Source organism: Fundulus heteroclitus, chromosome 2, assembly GCF_011125445.2.
Source record: "Fundulus heteroclitus isolate FHET01 chromosome 2, MU-UCD_Fhet_4.1, whole genome shotgun sequence".
In the NCBI taxonomy this organism is placed as follows: domain Eukaryota; kingdom Metazoa; phylum Chordata; class Actinopteri; order Cyprinodontiformes; family Fundulidae; genus Fundulus; species Fundulus heteroclitus.
Genome location: NC_046362.1, coordinates 34,960,778 through 34,978,855, shown reverse-complemented (window position 1 = coordinate 34,978,855; position 18,078 = coordinate 34,960,778). Strand labels below are relative to the sequence as shown.

The window sequence follows — 18,078 nt, the reverse complement described above, 5'->3', positions numbered from 1 at the left end:
CTTCGTGCCGCTGCTGCCAAAGCCGAGCAAGCTCTGGGCTGGTGGCAGCATGACGGTCCTGCAGCCTGATGGATCCTCTTGGACATCCTGAAGCCTTTTTTCTCCACGGCTGAAGTTCTTGATCTGTTTTTTTTTTGTTTGTTTTTTACCCGCAGTATTTTCTGCTGCAGTTTCCTGCACATGACGCCGGTTTGATGCAAAGTGATGATGCTTCCTGCAGTGAATTCAACTGCATCCATTCACAAGCGCAGTGAATCGTCAGCAGAAATACTTCAGTTTAACACAAAAAAGACAATAGAGATCGACTGATACATGTTTTTTTTAGGCCGATACCGATTATTATTATTATTATTATTATTATTATTATTATTATTATTACAGGGTTCCCACGGGTCCTTGAAAGTTTGTGAATCTGAAAAAATAAATTCAAGGCCCTTGAAAGTCCTTGAATTTATTTGGGGTTGAAAGTTCACACGGATGACGACTCATGTGTCATTATTTTACTACCACACAATCTTTTAAAATTATGTTGATTCCGCAGACTTTTAATTTGCAAAAGTACGTTTGCTCTTCTTCGTTAGTTGCTAGGCTACGGTTTAGGCCTACGTGCGTCCAATAGGTTACATTCACGCAGTGTTGCCAACTCAGCAACTTTGTCGCTATATTTAGCAACTTTTCAGAGTCAAAGTCAAAAACTAGCTTAATCAAAGATGAAAGTAAGTGAAACAAATTGATATAATTCTGAACATCTCAATGCTTCACTTTTTTCCATAAAATTCCATGAAGCTGTAGGCTAATGTACATCTTATATGTAATGTAGTATGGCTTAGCCATGTACTGTGGATATAAATGTAGGCTATGAATATGATCAATATCAATGTAGGCTATAAATTAAGTCCATTTTCTTGCATTGCTTCTATGCTGTTTAGTCTTATATTGAATTTGCATTGTATTAAAATATGATAACCTATTCAGTGGTAACAGTAGGTAAACGCCGCTACGTGTGGTCCTTGAATTTGAGGACATTGGTCCTGGAAAGTCCTTGAAATGTCCTTGAATTTGATGTTCACCAAGGTGTGGGAACCCTGCATTATTATCAGTCTAACCGATACCCGATATGTTCCTGACGATTTTTTTGGGGGGGGGGCCGATTCTTGAGGCCGATGATTTTTCTTCCTCCATTTACATGATCAAAATGACAACGATAACAAATGTTACACAAGTCTCAAAACTTGCTTTTAAACCAGCTAATATTAACAATCAGCTTCAGACCGCAGAGAGAAAAAATGCACCACGTGTGGCAGCGCTTTGCTTTGTCACAGCGAGAAAAGAGCATCTTTGGTTCAATGGGGGGAAGGAGAGGAAGAAACACCAACCACCGCTGCAGGGATGGACATTATTTCATGTAAATTTAGATGCTGTACGCCTAGCAGTGTTGTAGTACTCGAGTCCGAGTCATTAGCTAAATTTAGAGACTGATGACTCGAACTTGGACTCGGACTCCTACATTCAGATCATTCTGACTCGGAAATTGAGAAAAAGACTCAACTTTTTTTTTTTTTTATATCATTAGGCTATAATTTTAATATGTCATTAGAATATTATTTGGTGTATGATTTTAATATCTAAATGGCGTACCGCCCACAGTGACGTCACCATCTCATGAGCAACGCCCCTTGCCGCTAAGGTTGGGCAAACAGTGTCAGAGCGCACGTAGCAACCAGCCATTACACATGCAACAGATACGATGATATGACCGACTTTACAGCTGTTAAACTTTCACAAGAGGATGTCCAGGCGCCCATTTTACTGGTAGAACTGTGGAACAACGTACCAACGTTCAGCTCAAACGATGGCTTGATGGCCAATAGGCCGAAGTGCGCTTGGCTGCGAGGGCCGATCGACGCCGCTTGCGGCTTTAACATCCTTCATATGCGGCCTATCAGCGTACCTCGAGTCGCTGTTGCACGTTCCATAACAACAATGTTTAAAAACCATGATTAGGAGACGTCTTAGACTTGGAAAAAGCTGTCGTTTTACCGAGTAAAACCAAGGGTAACTACAGCGAAAGAGTGGAGGAAAACGCATATTTGCCCTACATGTACCACGTGATATGACGTCACGTTCTAAAAATAGCTCGCTCGCGGAACGCCATTATTAGTGCAATGGAATGTTACTGCTTCATGTCATACATCACACGTCACGGCATGTTCCTACAACGAACTTGGATCAATAGTGACTCGACTCGGACTTCACTCGGATGAGTAGTGGACTTGACTCTTTTTTTTAATGACTCGGACTTGAACACTGGAGACTGGAACCTGGACTCGGACTCGAGGCATAGTGACTTGACTTCAACACTGATGCCTAGTGATTGGTAATTACTTTTCTGTGGATACGTGATTCTCCATGTGGGATAAACACGCACAGCAGTGACAGCTCGGCAGCCGGCGATACAGAAACCGACACGGCTGTTTCCTCCTGCTCACAGTGAGAAAGCAACAGACTTTCATAGACCAGATCAGCTAAATTACACAATTAAAACTACAATTCAATTCAATTCAGTTTTATTTATATAGCGCCAAATCATGAAACATGTCATCTCAAGGCACTTTACAAAATCAAGTTCAATCATATTATACAGATTGGGTCAGATTATACAGATTGGTCAAAATGTCCTATATAAGGAAACCAGTTGATTGCATCAAAGTCCCGACAAGCAGCATTCACTCCTGGGGAACCGTGGAGCCACAGGAAGAGTCGTCTGCATTGTACATGGCTTTGCTGCAATCCCTCATACTGAGCAAGCATGAAGCGACAGTGGGAAGAAAAACTCCCCATTAACGTCACATAAAAAGATTAAAATGTTCCCTTCTTTTTGGCACCAAGTCTCACATTATTGTGATAAGGCCTGGCTGCTGAATGCGCTAATGGGTCGATATGCACATGCGTATCGGCCGTTAATGATACAGGGGGGAAAAAACGGCAAAATTGGCCAGAAATATCAGTCGACCTCTTAAAAAAAAAAAAAAAAAGCTCCATATTTGCTTGTGGCCGTTCCTGTTCCTCAGCTCCTGTTTTTACACATGGGCTCCCACTGATGATGATGAGTTTATCACATTGTTTGATTTTCTGCTCCTTGGCTGCTTCCTCTACTCTCTAGTTTCTGTAGAAGCACCGAGGATGGATTTGGTTTCTGGTTCTGGCATCTTTTTTGACTAAGGTTATGTTATTTGAAGACCTGCTGAGATCTAGATGCGTTTTAATTTTCTTCTGACGTGAGGAAACGAAGGGGACTGTTGTAGGTTAGATATGCACCAGTTTCTGCTTCTCTCCTTGGTCAGACCTGCTGATTCTGACGTTAAACTTTATGTTGATTTAAAGACAGAAGAAGAAGAAAAAAAAAAGGTGCTGCAGGTTGTTTTAAAAGAGGAGGTATTTTTGAATCCAGCAAAAAACGGAGGAATTTCAAGTTCATCCCAGTTTATGCGTCAAAGTCCCGTTCATTCATCTGATCTTTCGTATTCGTTTTGTTGTTTGATGAATAGTAAAAAATTTAAAATTTCAACGTTTGACCTGCTGATCACACATTATTTAGGGAACCTTAGCCGCCTCCTATCTCTAGACCAGGGGTGTCAAACTAATTTCTATATGGGGCCACTTTGGCATCATGAAGTCATTAAACGGGCCGCTTGCATGTGTAGAGACGATACTTTTCATTTCATAATTTCATTCCAGTTCACACAGTAGTATAAAAAATGCAGTTTATACAGTTTATGTGCAAAAAAAGTTGATATTGGGGTGAGTTACATTTACAGGAGGCACAGTTTTAGCCACTTTATACACTTTAAAAGGATATATGCCTTTTTTTTTTTTGGCTCTCAAGGGCCGGATAATTTACCTTGACGGGCCGAATTTGGCCCGCGGGCCTTGAGTTTGACACCTGTGCTCTAGACGATTGATCTGTTTTACAGCTTTCCTTCTGGTTTCATAACAAAACGCTTAAAAACCAGAGACTCTGTAGGCCCTGGATGAGCAGTGCTGGTTCAGAAGTCCTGAACAAATGAATATTTACTGCATGAGACAAAGAGATTCAGCTCTTCTGAGGCACCCATCCACCTTTTAAATCTGTGTTTCAGGCCGCGATAAAAGGAATCCTCTCCGACCCCCGATGTCCCCCCAGATGGATCGGCCCAGAGGTCAAGGCCCGCGGCCCGCCCCCCCACAGGGAGACAGGTTGGTACCGTTTGGAAGGTGGGGGGTTTCGCTCCCGAGCCCAGCAGGAGTTTACACCAAAACGCATCGCTTCAGCAGAAATGAGGAACTAGCTGTGAGAAAGTGGAAGCACGCGGATATCACACTATCACTGCGCTACTTAAAATATGCAGCGACTCCTGCAGCAGAATGCCCCAGCATTAAAAAGATCCTTTTTTATTTTTTTTTAAATCAACAGATTCTTTTCACCACATTGAGAGGAAAATAGTCTCATAAACACCTGAAATAACTAATCTGTCACTAGAGAACGCAAAAAAAAAAAAGGTTTTGATATTAGGAAGGAGTCGTAATGTGTTTGTCTATTTAATTCAATTTTATTTATATTGCTCTGTCACACCAACCCTATAAAACATGTCATCTCAAGGCACTTTACAAAGTCAAATTCAATCAGATTATACAAATTGGGTCAAAAAATGTCCTGTATAAGGGAACCCAGATGATTGCATCAAAGTGCCGACAAGCAGCTTTCACTCTGCACTGCAAAAACGGAACTAGAAGTAAGTAAAATATTCTTTAAAATTAATGTATTTGTCCTTGATTTGAGCAGGTAAATAAGATGATTTGCCAATGGAATAAGATGTTTGCACTTAAAATGGGAACAACCCACCTCCATCATCTTATTTCAAGTGCAGGATGTCGAAATATCTTATTTTAGGGGTCAAAATACTCATTCCATTGGCACATAATATTATTTACCTGCTCAAATCAAGGATGAATACATTAACTTTAAGAACATTTTACTTATTTTTAGATCCGTTTTTGCAGTGTGGTTTTTGTTTATTAAATTTTAGGCACCTTTCAGAGGATTGTATCATGAGCAGAGAGAATATATCCATCACCCTAATTTCTCGGGGGGCGGTTTTCTGTCCTGATGAGGCCATCTGGAATCTGACCTCAAGCTGAAACCAGCGTGTCGTTACACAACAGCCACCGGCCGTGCTCCGTTCAGGCGTCTGATGAGCCGGCGGCTAGCGTGACTCAGGCGGCGGAAGGATGTGTACATCGGGGACTTTTTCTTCCTGCTCCGCGTTGTTGCACATGCGGCTCTTCCAGGGCGTGGTCCGTCGGGGCCAGAGCCAAAAACTGTTGATCAAAGTTGCCGTCTGTCGTCGAGGCAAATTGTGTCACTTTCTAGTTCAGGTGCGACTCGCCTGTTTCTGTGGCAACGGGCGACGCCCAGGTTTCTATTCTCAGACCCGTTTGTGATTTTTAAAGCTCGTCGTCGGGCCGAGCGCGGTTACGGCTTTCCGCGGAATCACAAAACCGCGCAGGAATTACAATTTCTATGTAGCGTGCAAAAAAAAAAAAGTGAGTCAGAATATTGATCAAATAATATTAACATATTAAAAAGTGAAGAAGACAAAATGTTAAAAAAAATCCTAAAAATGATTCCATCAAAAAAATAAAATACAAAAAAAATGCACTTATGTAAAGTATAATTAGAAATACACACGGCATGCAAATAGTTAACAAAAATGTACCAAATTATATAGTTCTGTACTGATATAGCGCTTTAAATAAATCACGGTTAAGCAAAGTGCTGCACAAGTGGAATACAAGGCAGAGATAAAAATTTAAAACAATCATTGAATTTATTTATTTCAGACACACAAGTATACAAAAAATATATGTCCTTTTAACATAAATTAAAAAAACGTCTGAAAAGGGTGTATAAGCTTATGATGCTCACCCTTCCAAAGCCAATTTACTTTGGACTAGAAAAGAAAAGAGATGGCTACCTTTTATAATTCACACCAAAATATGATTTTAGGAAAATAAAAATATAATATAAAATAACGTTTAGAAAAAAACTAACACAGCTCGATAACATCCATCTAAAAAAAAAAAGATTAGATCTCAGACTCACAATGTGTCGAAAGCCAAAGGATAAAATTAGTTTTTCCTCTGAGATTCATAAACATTAACTGTTCTGGTTTCTTTCTACCTCTATTTGGGATTTATTAAAGGTCTGAGAAAATACCCTGGTAATCCCTGTTTAGACGGTTGCAATAACTAATTTATTTAATGCATAAAAAACACTAAAGAAGTTCAAAATAATAAGGAAATCAGAAAACAAAATACATTTGTTCTATGCTTAGCACTTAGACATACTAAAATATTACTAAAAAGATTTAAAATACTAAAGAAATTATTGAAAATACATAAAACAAGGCCCTTAAATAACTAGCAGTTACCAAAAATAACTTGTGAATAGTAAACAAACTCAAAAATACACAAACAGCTCAAGAAATGTGTTGAATACTTGTAGAAAATAATGTATAACTATAAAAAATGTATAGAAGAATGCTAAAAAATTTCAAAATTACTAGCCACATATGATAGTTTTTAAACTGGGGTAAACAAATGAATATTTCTGTACTCCTGTGATCTATGCTGCCTCCATAAAATGATTTACTTCATTTAGATTGTTGCAGTTATGTCTCTTAACTCCTCCTGCTCCTGTTTTTTTGCTTTCTGTTTGTCTTGTTGTGTTTAATACTTGTAATTCCTGCTCGTTTCATCCTGGTTAGCCTTCCAGATTTCACATTACGACACGATTATATTCAGTTTTTCTCCATGTGAGGCGAGGAGCCACTTGAGATTAAATCACTGATGTGAGGAAACGTTAAGCCGTCGTGTTGCAGAGCCGCTTTTTTAGCCCGAGGCCGACAGACTTCCTTAACGAGCGCAGTAATGAAGCCTGACCTGCTTCCCAAAGACTCACAGTGTCAGAGCAACCGCTGGCGTCATCACTCTGTTGACATCAAGTCCCACAATGCTTTGCGCTTTTCTGTTCTAGACATTATTCCCGTCCCGTTTCCTTCACCTGAAGCTTAAAATAGTGACTGTACGGTAAGTAAAGGGAAGTGCTTCCTGCTTCCTGACGTGCGCTTGAGATGCACAGAGAACAGGAGTTCTGCAGCACTTGTCCCAGAGTGTAAATCATCTTTCTCCCTGTAGAATTATGAACTTCAGATAGTTTGGGAAATTATTTCTAGCCTTCCCCACAGATTGTTGGGCAGCGACCGCAGCTTCTCTTGAGATCATTGCTGATGTCTTCCCATCCTGCCGTTGTGTTCACTTACACCTGTGTGCCCCCGAGCAGCACGCTGCCTAAAATACCTGCTTCTATGGAAGTCCTCAAACCGATCGGTGCATTCGATGCGCAGCAGCAGGCTGAATACTGCGAGCTGCACTGATGGACGCAGCTTTTTCTTGGGCTGGACGATAATTCAATAACGATATATATCGAGTGATAGATGTATATCGGTCAAGGTCAATAAAAAGTTCAATAGAATAACATATTAGATAACCTTTGCATTCTAACCTATCATGTACGTTAATATTAAAGTCGTTACATCCAATCACACACAGACCCAGGAACCAAGCTCCGCCCCTTTCAGAGAGTTCAGAGAGCACATGTTCTATTTTTGTTTTTAAAAACTTGCAGTTTTGGTAAAAAGTTGGTTGAATAAAGGATTGAGTTTGAATTCAGTGATTGTGTGTTCTGTATCTAAACATAAGTTGTTTAAATAACAGGATAAAATGACCAGGGCTGCACTTAAAATATATGTTTTGAATTTGTTGATGACATATAGATAAAATAGAGATCATATTGAGATATATATATATATATATATATATATATATATATATATATATATATATATATATATATATATATATATATATATATATATATATGGTCCAGCCATAGCCTTTTCCATCTTTACTCAACTCGGTTTGTAAATAAGGTAGGGTTGAACGACTTTGGAAAATAATCTAATTGCGATTTTTTTTTTCTTAATATTGCGATTTAATGCGATTTTTTTTTTTTTTTTTTTCCCCAGTTTAATTTATCATGTCTTTTTAAACATATAAAAACAACAAATCATTTTGTTTCCTAGTTGCTAAAACACCCACAGCGTCTAAACTCAGAGCAGAAATTGAGTTCTGCCTACAATATATTTCAACCAAAATTGCAGTTTTGACTTTTCTCTGCATTAACCACAAGCAACAAAAATGGCCTCTAAATAAAGATGTTTGTAAACAAGGACTATTTAAAACAAGAACTTTTAATGTTTCTATTAATCAGAATATTATTCAAGAGAACAGCTTTAGTTGATTTGGACATCAATCCTTGTTGAACATAAAGTCCAACCAACAAGCAAGTCTATGTATTAAACTGATTGACCTGTACTTAATGCTATGCATGATTATATAAACTTTAAAACAAGTAATAAAATTAGATTATCTCACGGCTGCAACTGTCTTCCCTTCCATGTGGAGGCAAACCCACTTTAAACATTTTACCAACACCTAATGGACGTTTCTAATTCACTAATTGTTACATAGCCAAAAATTGCAGACTCTGCGATTTGGAAATTGCGTTTTTTTAAATCGCGATTATATTGAAAATGCGATTGATCGTTCAGCCCTAAAATAAGGAAGTCAGAGCAGGGATCTACGGCAGTGACTCTTTAAAGGAGTGATGCGCGGTGATTAAAGGGATGTCCTATAAAAAGCTTCAGCTGATGTAAACAGCAGAAACTGGCGTGACTGGAAAGTGATACTCCTTTTTTCTAAATTCAGCAGCTTTTTCGCTCCGTTTCTGAGTCACATCCCGTAGTAATCTGTGCATCAGCAGCCCAGTGAAACTTTCCCTCTGACCTCCTTTTTTTCGTTTCAGGAGACGGCCGCTCTCTCCGCCTCCCAAGTCGTCGGGGAAAGGCCCGGCCGTGCCGTCGGGCAAGCCGGCCCCCCCGGCCTCGGCTCCCGCCGCCGGCGCCTCCTCCGGGTCGGGCTCCGGCAAAGCCAGCAACACCCTGTCCCGCCGCGAGGAGCTGCTGAAGCAGCTGAAGGCCGTGGAGGACGCCATCGCCCGGAAACGAGCCAAGATCCCCGCCAAATAAGGGGGAGGCGGTCAGCGGCTCGCCCGCCTGGCTCCACGCAGGCGGACCTCCCGTTTTCTCCTCCTCCCACCCGGTCCGCCGCCGGACCCGCTCAACGCCGCTGGTCCATCCTGTCTCTGTCTGTCCTCTCTAACCGGCTCAGGATGGCGCGCCCTCTCCATGAGGCTCTTTTCCCCCCAGAAGCCTTTGCAGTTGGGGCCCAGAAGGAGGAAGCGAAACGCGGACTCGAGCAGAGGAAACGATGGGAAGCATCTTCCTCACGTCTGTCTCTGCTCCTCCTCCTCCTCCTCATCGTGGTCCTGTCACGCGGGCCGCCGTCACGCCACCAGCGGCTGCAGGTTTTACCTCCACACCGTGTACAGAAGCAGCAGCTCGTCCCACAATTTCCTGTGTATGAATAAAGATCATAAGGATGTGAAGTATTGTTTTTTTTTTTCTTTTTTTTTTTTTTTTTTTATAATCTTCTTTGGGTTTTCTTTTTGGCTCTTAAGTGATAAAACAGTGTTTTATTTTATTTGTGTCACACCTTTAGTTGCAGCCCAGCAGGTGAAACGTGTCGAGGCGAACGTTGTTTTTTGCTTTTGTGACAAAAGACTTCTAAATAAACTATTTTGATAAACAAAAGCTCTGAGTGAGATTTGTTTCCTCTGCCGCTCGGCGGGCGTCCCAGCGCCGCAGCAGCTGCACTTTTTATTTCAGTTTTCACACGCACCGTTAAATCTGCTAAACCAGGCCGGCTTTAGATGAAGCCGGCAGAGGCATGCGCCTTGAGTCGACTACCTGACCTGGTTAGATTAGAACCAGATTAGATTAGAACCGGGTTAGATTAGAACATGGTTAGATTAAGACCTGGTTAGATTAGAACATGGTTAGATTAGATTAGAACCTGATTAGATTAGAACCTGGTTAGATTAGATTAGAACCTGGTTAGATTAGAACCTGGTTAGATTAGATTAGAACCTGGTTAGATTAGACCCGGGTTAGATTAGAACCTGGTTAGATTAGAACCGGGTTAGATTAGAACCTGGTTAGATTAGAACATAACCTGGTTGGATTAGATTAGAACCTGGTTAGATTAGAACCTGGTTAGATTAGAACAGAACCTGGTTAGATTAGATTAGAACCTGGTTAGATTAGAACAGAACCTGGTTAGATTAGAACAGAACCTGGTTAGATTAGAACAGAACCTGGTTAGATTAGATTAGAACCTGGTTAGATTAGAACAGAACCTGGTTAGATTAGATTAGAACATGGTTAGATTAGAACATAACCTGGTTAGATTAGAAAAGACTTGTTAAACTCTTGGGTCAGGGGAACCCGAATAACTCATCAGTCCATTGCATCTCTGAAAACCTCCAAGAAACGAGTTTTGTGGTTTTATTATTCTATGTAGCTCTTCAAATAGTTTTTAATTGTGCTGCTATGCACAATTCAAAACTATAATCTAACCAGGTTCTAATCTAATCTAACCAGGTTCTAATCTAACCATGTTCTAATCTGATCTAACCCGGTTCTGTTCTAATCTAACCCGGTTCTTTTTATAGATGCTTTGTGACATTTAAACACTTTTTGTGTCGCTTTTCAGTGACTGCTTATTGTAACATGTAGAAAACAGCAAAAAGGGAACTAAAAGTAAGTAAAATTTTCTTGAAATTAGTATTTTTCCTTGCTTTGAGCAGGTAAATTAGATGATCTGCCAATGGAATAAGATTTTTGCACTTAAACAAGAACAATTGACTCAAATCATTGCATTCCAAGTACAGGGTATCTAATTATTTTAGGGGTAAAAATACTCATTCTATTGGCCAATAGTCTTATTTAGCAGCTCAAATCAAGGAAAAATTCTCTCGCCAAAAAAAAGGAAAAATTCTCTCATTTCAAGAAAATTGTACTTTTGGATCCCTTTTTGCAGTGAACTGGGTCCTGTCTGTAGAGACTTGTCATGTTGGGGTTGGGGGGGGGGGGGGGGGGGGGGGGTAATGACCTGGTCCCACTTGTGCAGACTAGATCTTTTTCATACACAAGTCACAACTTCTAACTTTAAACCATTTTCTTGAAGCACGTCTCTTCAGCCCAGAGAGGTTTATTTATGCTCACACTGCCTTTAAAGCCTGGGAAAGCACGGGTGATGATGATGTCATGGTCTTCAGAGCTTCTGATTGGTTCATTTTAAGGCAGATTCAAAGGAGGCACACCTGCGGGTGTATTTTAAAGCTACATGTCAAATATTCAGCTTCCTTGTGTGACATCATGGGAAACTCGAGCAGGAAGGTTGCTGCTAATCCTTAAAATAATGTTTTTATGGCCCCAGACGGTAAATTCATGAGCGCGGATTGTTCCGCCAGCAGAGGTGGTTGATGATGTAGCCTCTTCTTAAGGAGCTCAGCGATTGAAACGCAGACCGCTGCTCTTTACGCGCCCCTTTCATATTATTCTTCAATTACAAAGAATCAGTAGCATTGTCATCACTGCTGGGTCTGGTGCTGTTCTGTTACTCTACCGGCTGCTTAACGACTTAATTTTAATGTGGGAAAATAGAGCGGCCGGGCTCAGCCTTAGAGATTAAGGGAGAGCTCAAACCAGAGCCGCTGCTTCTCCGCATCGAAAGGAGCCGGACGGTTTGGGCATCGGTCAGGATGACTCCCTTTGGGGGGGTTTCTGCGGCCGTTCCGCTCGGAGGAGAACCCGGGGAATAACCAGAACTCCCTTATTAGAATATGGCTTAAAATAAGGGCCTTTTGTCAGATTAAAAGTACCTACTTCCAGAGGTGGGTTGTAACTAGTTATATTCACTCGGTTAGATTTATTTTAGTAAATTTTTTAACAGAATGTACTTTTAGGAGTATTTTTACTGCACTGTACTTTTACTTGAGTCATGTTATTACTCAGGTATCGCTACCCCTGAGTAAAATTTCTGGCTACTCCACCTGCTGTGAGTAACTTCATGAATAAAGAACTGGCTCATTTTAACCTAAAATGGACCAGAGAGAAAAAAAAAAAGCTGGAGTTTATGTTAAAGTGAGACTTTTTATTTTTACACAAGCTTTGTTATTTTAATGTTATTTTCTTTCTGCTGAGCTCATTGAGCCGTTTTGAGGTCAGATGAACGTTCAGTAAACAGTAGATATTGTCACTGGACTTACTTTGCACTGTTCTAATATACTGTATACATTAAATGCTGTAAGTATTGCTTTCAAGTTTAATGTTGGAAAGAAAAGTTATTTAGGAAAGTTTTTGTCCCTAAAATGCCAAAATTTGCACATAACCTTATATTTTTGTCTGTCCGATTACATATTTTTCATTAAATCATCTTCTGGTATGAGTAGTTACTCAGTACTTGAGTAGCCTTCTTACTAGTGTTGCACCGATGCCATTTTTTTGGTCCTGATACCTGATACCTGATACCTGGCTGTGCAGTATTGGCCAATACTGATACCATCTGTTTGAAATTGATGTGTGTGACAATAGTTAAATAAACTTTTGGCTCTCAAAGGCCAAAATAGTGCAACATTCTTGAAATTGTAACGTGTATAATAGTAGTGCAACAGTGAGACAGTAAAATTACATTAATAATTGAATAATCTTTTTTAAACCCTGAGCCAAAATAGTGCAACTTTCATGAACTTATATAACATGTATAATACTAGTCGGGAGACAGAAGGCTGCGTTCAAGTGACATACAAACATCAAAATGGTATCGGTGACCTATTTGTTGGTACTCGCCGATACTGATACCACACTTTTAGTGCTGGATCAGGGCCCCGCCCGATGCTGGTATCGGTATTGGTGCAACACTACTTCTTATTGAATACTTTTTAAATTTCTGGGCTGACAGTTTTTTTACTTGAGTAAAAATATGATGATGTAGTGCTACTCAAGCATAATTTTTGGCTGCTCTGCCCACCTTGCACCCACTTTGAACACGACTGTAGTTGTGATTGAGTAGACAACCAACATGCTAACTAATTAGTCCAATGTTCTTAAGCCTAACCCCCCCCCCCTCCCCCACCCCTCCGGAGCTTCTCCAGGTGATGTAATTACATACAGCTTTATGATTTCATGATTTATTTTTTTAAGTTTTAACTTGAGTTGGAAATACTTACAGGTTTGAGGCTCCCGTTAAGAACAAACACCTTTTATAGATCATTTGGACTCCATAAAGCCGGGTTTATATCATCAAATGTGTCTCAGTGTCACTTCTTAAAGTTGCGCACCGTCAGGAGCAAAATAAGATCGCTTTCATTGAAAAGATTTCTCTGAGAATCATAGGGACTCGGGTGCTGTAAAAAGTGACAAACTTTAGTTACTGAGAATAAAATTTGTTTCCCCCTATTTTCAAAAAAAGTCCCCCTCTGAAATCGGTGCAAAGAAAAACCCCGTGCCTTTTCTTGACCTGTCTAATAAGGCTATAATAACGACACGGTGGTCTAAAAAGGCGTCCGATAATAAGATGTGAAACAAAGGCTCTGGTTTATGCTAATTCTCAAATCTTCAAATGAGTCTGAATGTAATGTCATTTTTTTTTTTTTAAATCTCTAAACAAAGGCAACTGTTAAACAATTCAAGAAATCTCTAAATGCCAAATGAGTCTCAGGGCTGTAGTGACTATTTGCTGATGGAAAGCTGAAGGATAAATATGTCGATGCAAAAGCGCTGAAGTGGAATGACCATTCTGAGTGGTGTTGTGTTTTTTTTTCTTTCTTTGTTTGTTTGATTTTAATCCTACCGTGTTGGAAATAAACAGAAAATAGGTTAATATATGCATCTCTGGTGTTCGATAACCTTTGGCTGTACGCAGTATAATATTGATTAAATCTGTAAAGAAACAGTCCATCTTTTCCCCCTTTTACACAATGATATAATTCAGGCCAAAGTTTTCAAATAACACGCGTCACGCTGCACTTTCCAGCAGGGAGCTTTTAAAGGTTAACCAACTCACTGAAAGGAGTTTTTTTGTTGTCTAAATAAACTGGCATTTTGATCCCTTGTCCAGTTCTTACACAAAAAGTTGACGTTTGATGATTTGTTTTCCCACAGAAAGTTTATTCACAACACGTCATGTCAAGGCTCTTTATGAGCCGGTTCAAAGTTTTCTATCTAAGGAAACGAGGCACTAGTTTACAGCAAATGAGAATGCAATTCAGTTTCTCAGAATATAAAAATTTTACATTAAATAAAAAGGATTCCAAGCATAGTAAAGGAAAATTGAGTGGAGGGAAAAATGTAGCATCATCATTGAAATTAACAGAAAAATAATCACTCTTAATGTCTTAAACCACGTGGAATGAAATACGCAACCTTTGTTTTCTTAGGGTTGAATTAAAGAATTAAAATGTATTTCTGGTGGTTTTCCGATGTGTTACCTGCAGATGCGATCTTCTACATCAGGTTTTTTTTCTGTGCTTTATTTCCACCCGCATGTGTCCAGCTGATTGCACCTAATCATCCAGACTTCGTTTTACACTCAGCAAACAAAAGAATCTGGAAGATTTTAGCTGAACGAAAAAGTTTTTTAAAAAATCACTCAGTGTCTGATTTCACATATCGCATTATTGAATATAACGAGGTCTACGTAACTCACAAACCTCTTAACGAGGCAGATATTAAGAACTTCCTCGTTTGGGTTTCCCTGCTGGTAATCTCGTAAAATGATGTCATTGTTTACACTCATATCATGTCATGTTATCACAACTTTGCAGCTCATGCGTGTTTTTTTTACTTCTTTTCCACAAGTAGACGAGCTTCTGAGATGTTTGCATTCAGGGAGTGATCTTTAACCCAGACATTTGTTTATCTTTGCATAACGTATGAAACACGAGTGATGAACAGGTCTGAACACCAGGGAAATATTAGTTTATTGTTAAATGGCACTGAACAATGTGAGGGAAAAGCCACTCTAAGGACCAATATAAATATTATTGTCGTCACACACATGAATTTTCAAGGCAAAATGTACACTTGTGCCCAGCGGCAGCCCACTGCTCCGTCAGGGTTGGGTTAAAAGCTGAGGACACATTTTATTGGCATGACAAAGATTATTATTATCATCAGTCGCTAATTATTATCATTATTGGAATCAGTTTATCTTAATGGCAAATAATTTACTGGTGGGTGTAGTAGAGTAATAACAAACCACCAGATCCCACACCTGGTGCAGTGGGTAGGGCTGTTGCCTTGCAGCAAGAAGGTCCTGGACTCAAGTCCTAACTTTGCCCTGGATCTTTCTGCATGGAGTTTGCATGTTCTCCCTGTGCATGTGTGGGTTCTCTCCGGGTACTCCAGCTTCCTCCCACAGTCCCAAAACATGACTGTGAGGTTAATTGGTCTCTCTAAATTTGTCCTTAGGTGTGAGTGCATGCATGAATGTATGTTTGTCCTGTTTGTCTCTGTGTTGCCCTGCAACAGACTGGCGATCTGTCCAGGGTGTACCCCACCTCTCACCCAGTGACAGCTGGAGATCCCATGAGGGATAAGCGAGTCTGAAAATGGATGGATGGGCGTTATAGAGAGAAATAAGGGAGCAAACGCATGTTATCTCTGAGTAAAATGGGTCGTTCCAGAACAAGATCCTTTAATTAGAAAATGATTGGAGAGGGGAAAACGTGTGAAGAAGAGCTTCAGCCTTTCTGATCTCTGAAGCGTTGGAGATAGATAGATAGATAGATAGATAGATAGATAGATAGATAGATAGATAGATAGATAGATAGATAGATAGATAGATAGATAGATAGATAGATTTATTTGTCATTTTGTATGCACAAAGTGCGTACAGAACGGAATTTCGTTTGAATACAGCTTGAAAAATCACAATACATTGCACTAATTTTCAGGATAAAGATGCAGCAGCGATTTATGTAAACAATTGAAATGTAAATGATCTAAAATAATGTAACAATGTAGACAATGCAGGGGAAATAGACAGTGTGCAATTCACCTGTGGTACAGAGTCCATTTTGTGGCTTCAGCAGTTCAACATGAACCAGGACCAGAAAAATGTGTAAGAATGCAGAACGCTGCCGTTCGGTTGGATGGAAATTATACCCAAAAAAGCAAAGAGTCCGTTACCTGTGAGTACTGTAGCTGTGACACGGGGCGCAAAACTGTGTTTATTAGCTTAAAAGGTTTATTGCAGCAAATAGGATAAGAAAAGTTGTAAAAAGCTAAGGTGAGTCTGAAACCCAATGAAGGAATATCAAATAACTAAATCACAGCAGTCCCCTAACCAGATGATTCTAGTCCCTGGATCCATCTGAAAACATCTAATCATAGCGCCTGGCTCCTGTTCCTTGACCTTTAATGGTGTCAACAGTAAGAACTCTATCGTGGGGAGGAAAGGAGATTCAGACAGCCTTTAACTCCGCCATCATTACGTGACGGAAACGCACATGGATGACTCTAGTCAAGTCCTACAGCCTTCTGAAAATGAACTTAAAAAGTGTGGGCTCTCTTCTCTCCGGACATTTTTGCCATTTTCCATGAGGGACTGGACTTGTATGTCATGTCACGCAGAGGATTGTGGGATACCTTAAGGCTTCTTGGTCGTTTTGTGGTTCTTAGGCCATACTAACCGCGAGAGGGAGCATACAGACTCCTTTTCTACCTCCTTCCTTACTGACAGCATTATTCGGACAGCACTTATCATCGTGACTGCTGACGCCCTTCGGCTTTGGCTAAAGAGGCCTCACTCTATAAGTGTATTCGGACTGGTCCCCAGTCTATGCTGTGGAGCTGGAAATGCAAAAGGTTGGAACTAATCTCTGGACCGCCTCTTTATTTTATGACCCTGGATTCCTCCCCTCTGCCGCTTGGTCCAAGAGAGAAGGGAAAGTGTCCATCTATTTTTATATTCACAGCCGTAGTGCCCCTCCAGAGCAATGGGCATGGTGAGCAAATCCACGAAAACAGGGAAGCAAATTATTTTATGAATTAAACTGGAAAGGAAACAAGCCATAGACTCATCAAAATGAGTTCAATGAAATAATTCTGTCAGATTGGCTAAAGGTTTTCTATCTAAGGAAACCAAGAAGATTGCATCGAGCCATTGACTTGCAGCGTTGGTGGACGAGCGTGTAGCCACATCTGCCACAACCGACTCGGAATCTGAGAAGAACGAGCAGACAGAATAACAAAAAAAGAATAACAAAAGGGTAACTGCAGTAGCAGCTCTATTAGCGGCCAAGCAGATAAACTCTTTACAAGTTAAGAAGTTACAAACTGAAATAACAGCAGAAAATGTTAACTGGAGAGTAGTAGGAGAATATGGCAGAGTGAGGGAAAGTGGCCATTTTGTCCTCCAGCAGCATAACTTCAGAGTTAGCTCAGTTTAACCTAAGCCACTGTAACTATAAAAGGAAAGTTTTAAACCTGGTCTTAAAAGTAGACGGGGAGTCTTTTTCAGGGACTAAAACTGGGAGTTGGGTCCACGGGAGAGGAGGCTGATGGAAATACCGGTTCTCTTTACCCTCTTTGATCGACCTAAAGCACTGCAGAAGCAAAGTTTTATATATCTGGTCATGGCAAGCTTCTGACACCTTCTGATACATATACACATGCAAATTTTCTGTTTAAGTTTTATTTTCCAAAAAAGTCTTTCACTTTTTCCAAAAAAAAATCTCTCACTTTCCTTCAGAATATGAAAACATATATAATATTTTTTACATTAAATAAAAACGGATTCCAAGCATAGTAAAGGTAAATTGAGTGGAAGGAAAACATAGGGATTAACTGTAGCTTTGTGAGGATAGAGAAGCAAAGTCCATTCAAGAGTTTTGGAGAAAATCTTCAAGAACCACCACACAGATGTATCCAGGAGATGATCCACAACTGTGCCTTTCCTAAGCTGCTCTTGACCAAAAGACATCAACAGCATCTTACCTGGGGTAAAGGAGAA

The 18,078-nt window shown here is 40.1% G+C and overlaps 1 protein-coding gene across 7 annotated transcripts in view; it reads left to right on the top strand.

Annotated features, from left to right (window-relative positions):
• zc3h18 (zinc finger CCCH-type containing 18) overlaps positions 1 to 9,812 on the top strand; it is a 60,271-nt gene extending 50,459 nt beyond the window's left edge. For all 7 annotated transcript variants that reach the window (XM_021310490.2, XM_021310487.2, XM_021310489.2 and 4 more), the window contains 2 exons: positions 4,140 to 4,236; positions 8,966 to 9,812. In XM_021310490.2, coding sequence (XP_021166165.2) covers positions 4,140 to 4,236; positions 8,966 to 9,188 — 320 coding nt within the window. In that variant the 3' untranslated portion in view covers positions 9,189 to 9,812. The remainder of the gene's footprint in view (positions 1 to 4,139; positions 4,237 to 8,965) is intronic.
• The last annotated feature ends 8,266 nt before the right edge of the window (positions 9,813 to 18,078 follow it).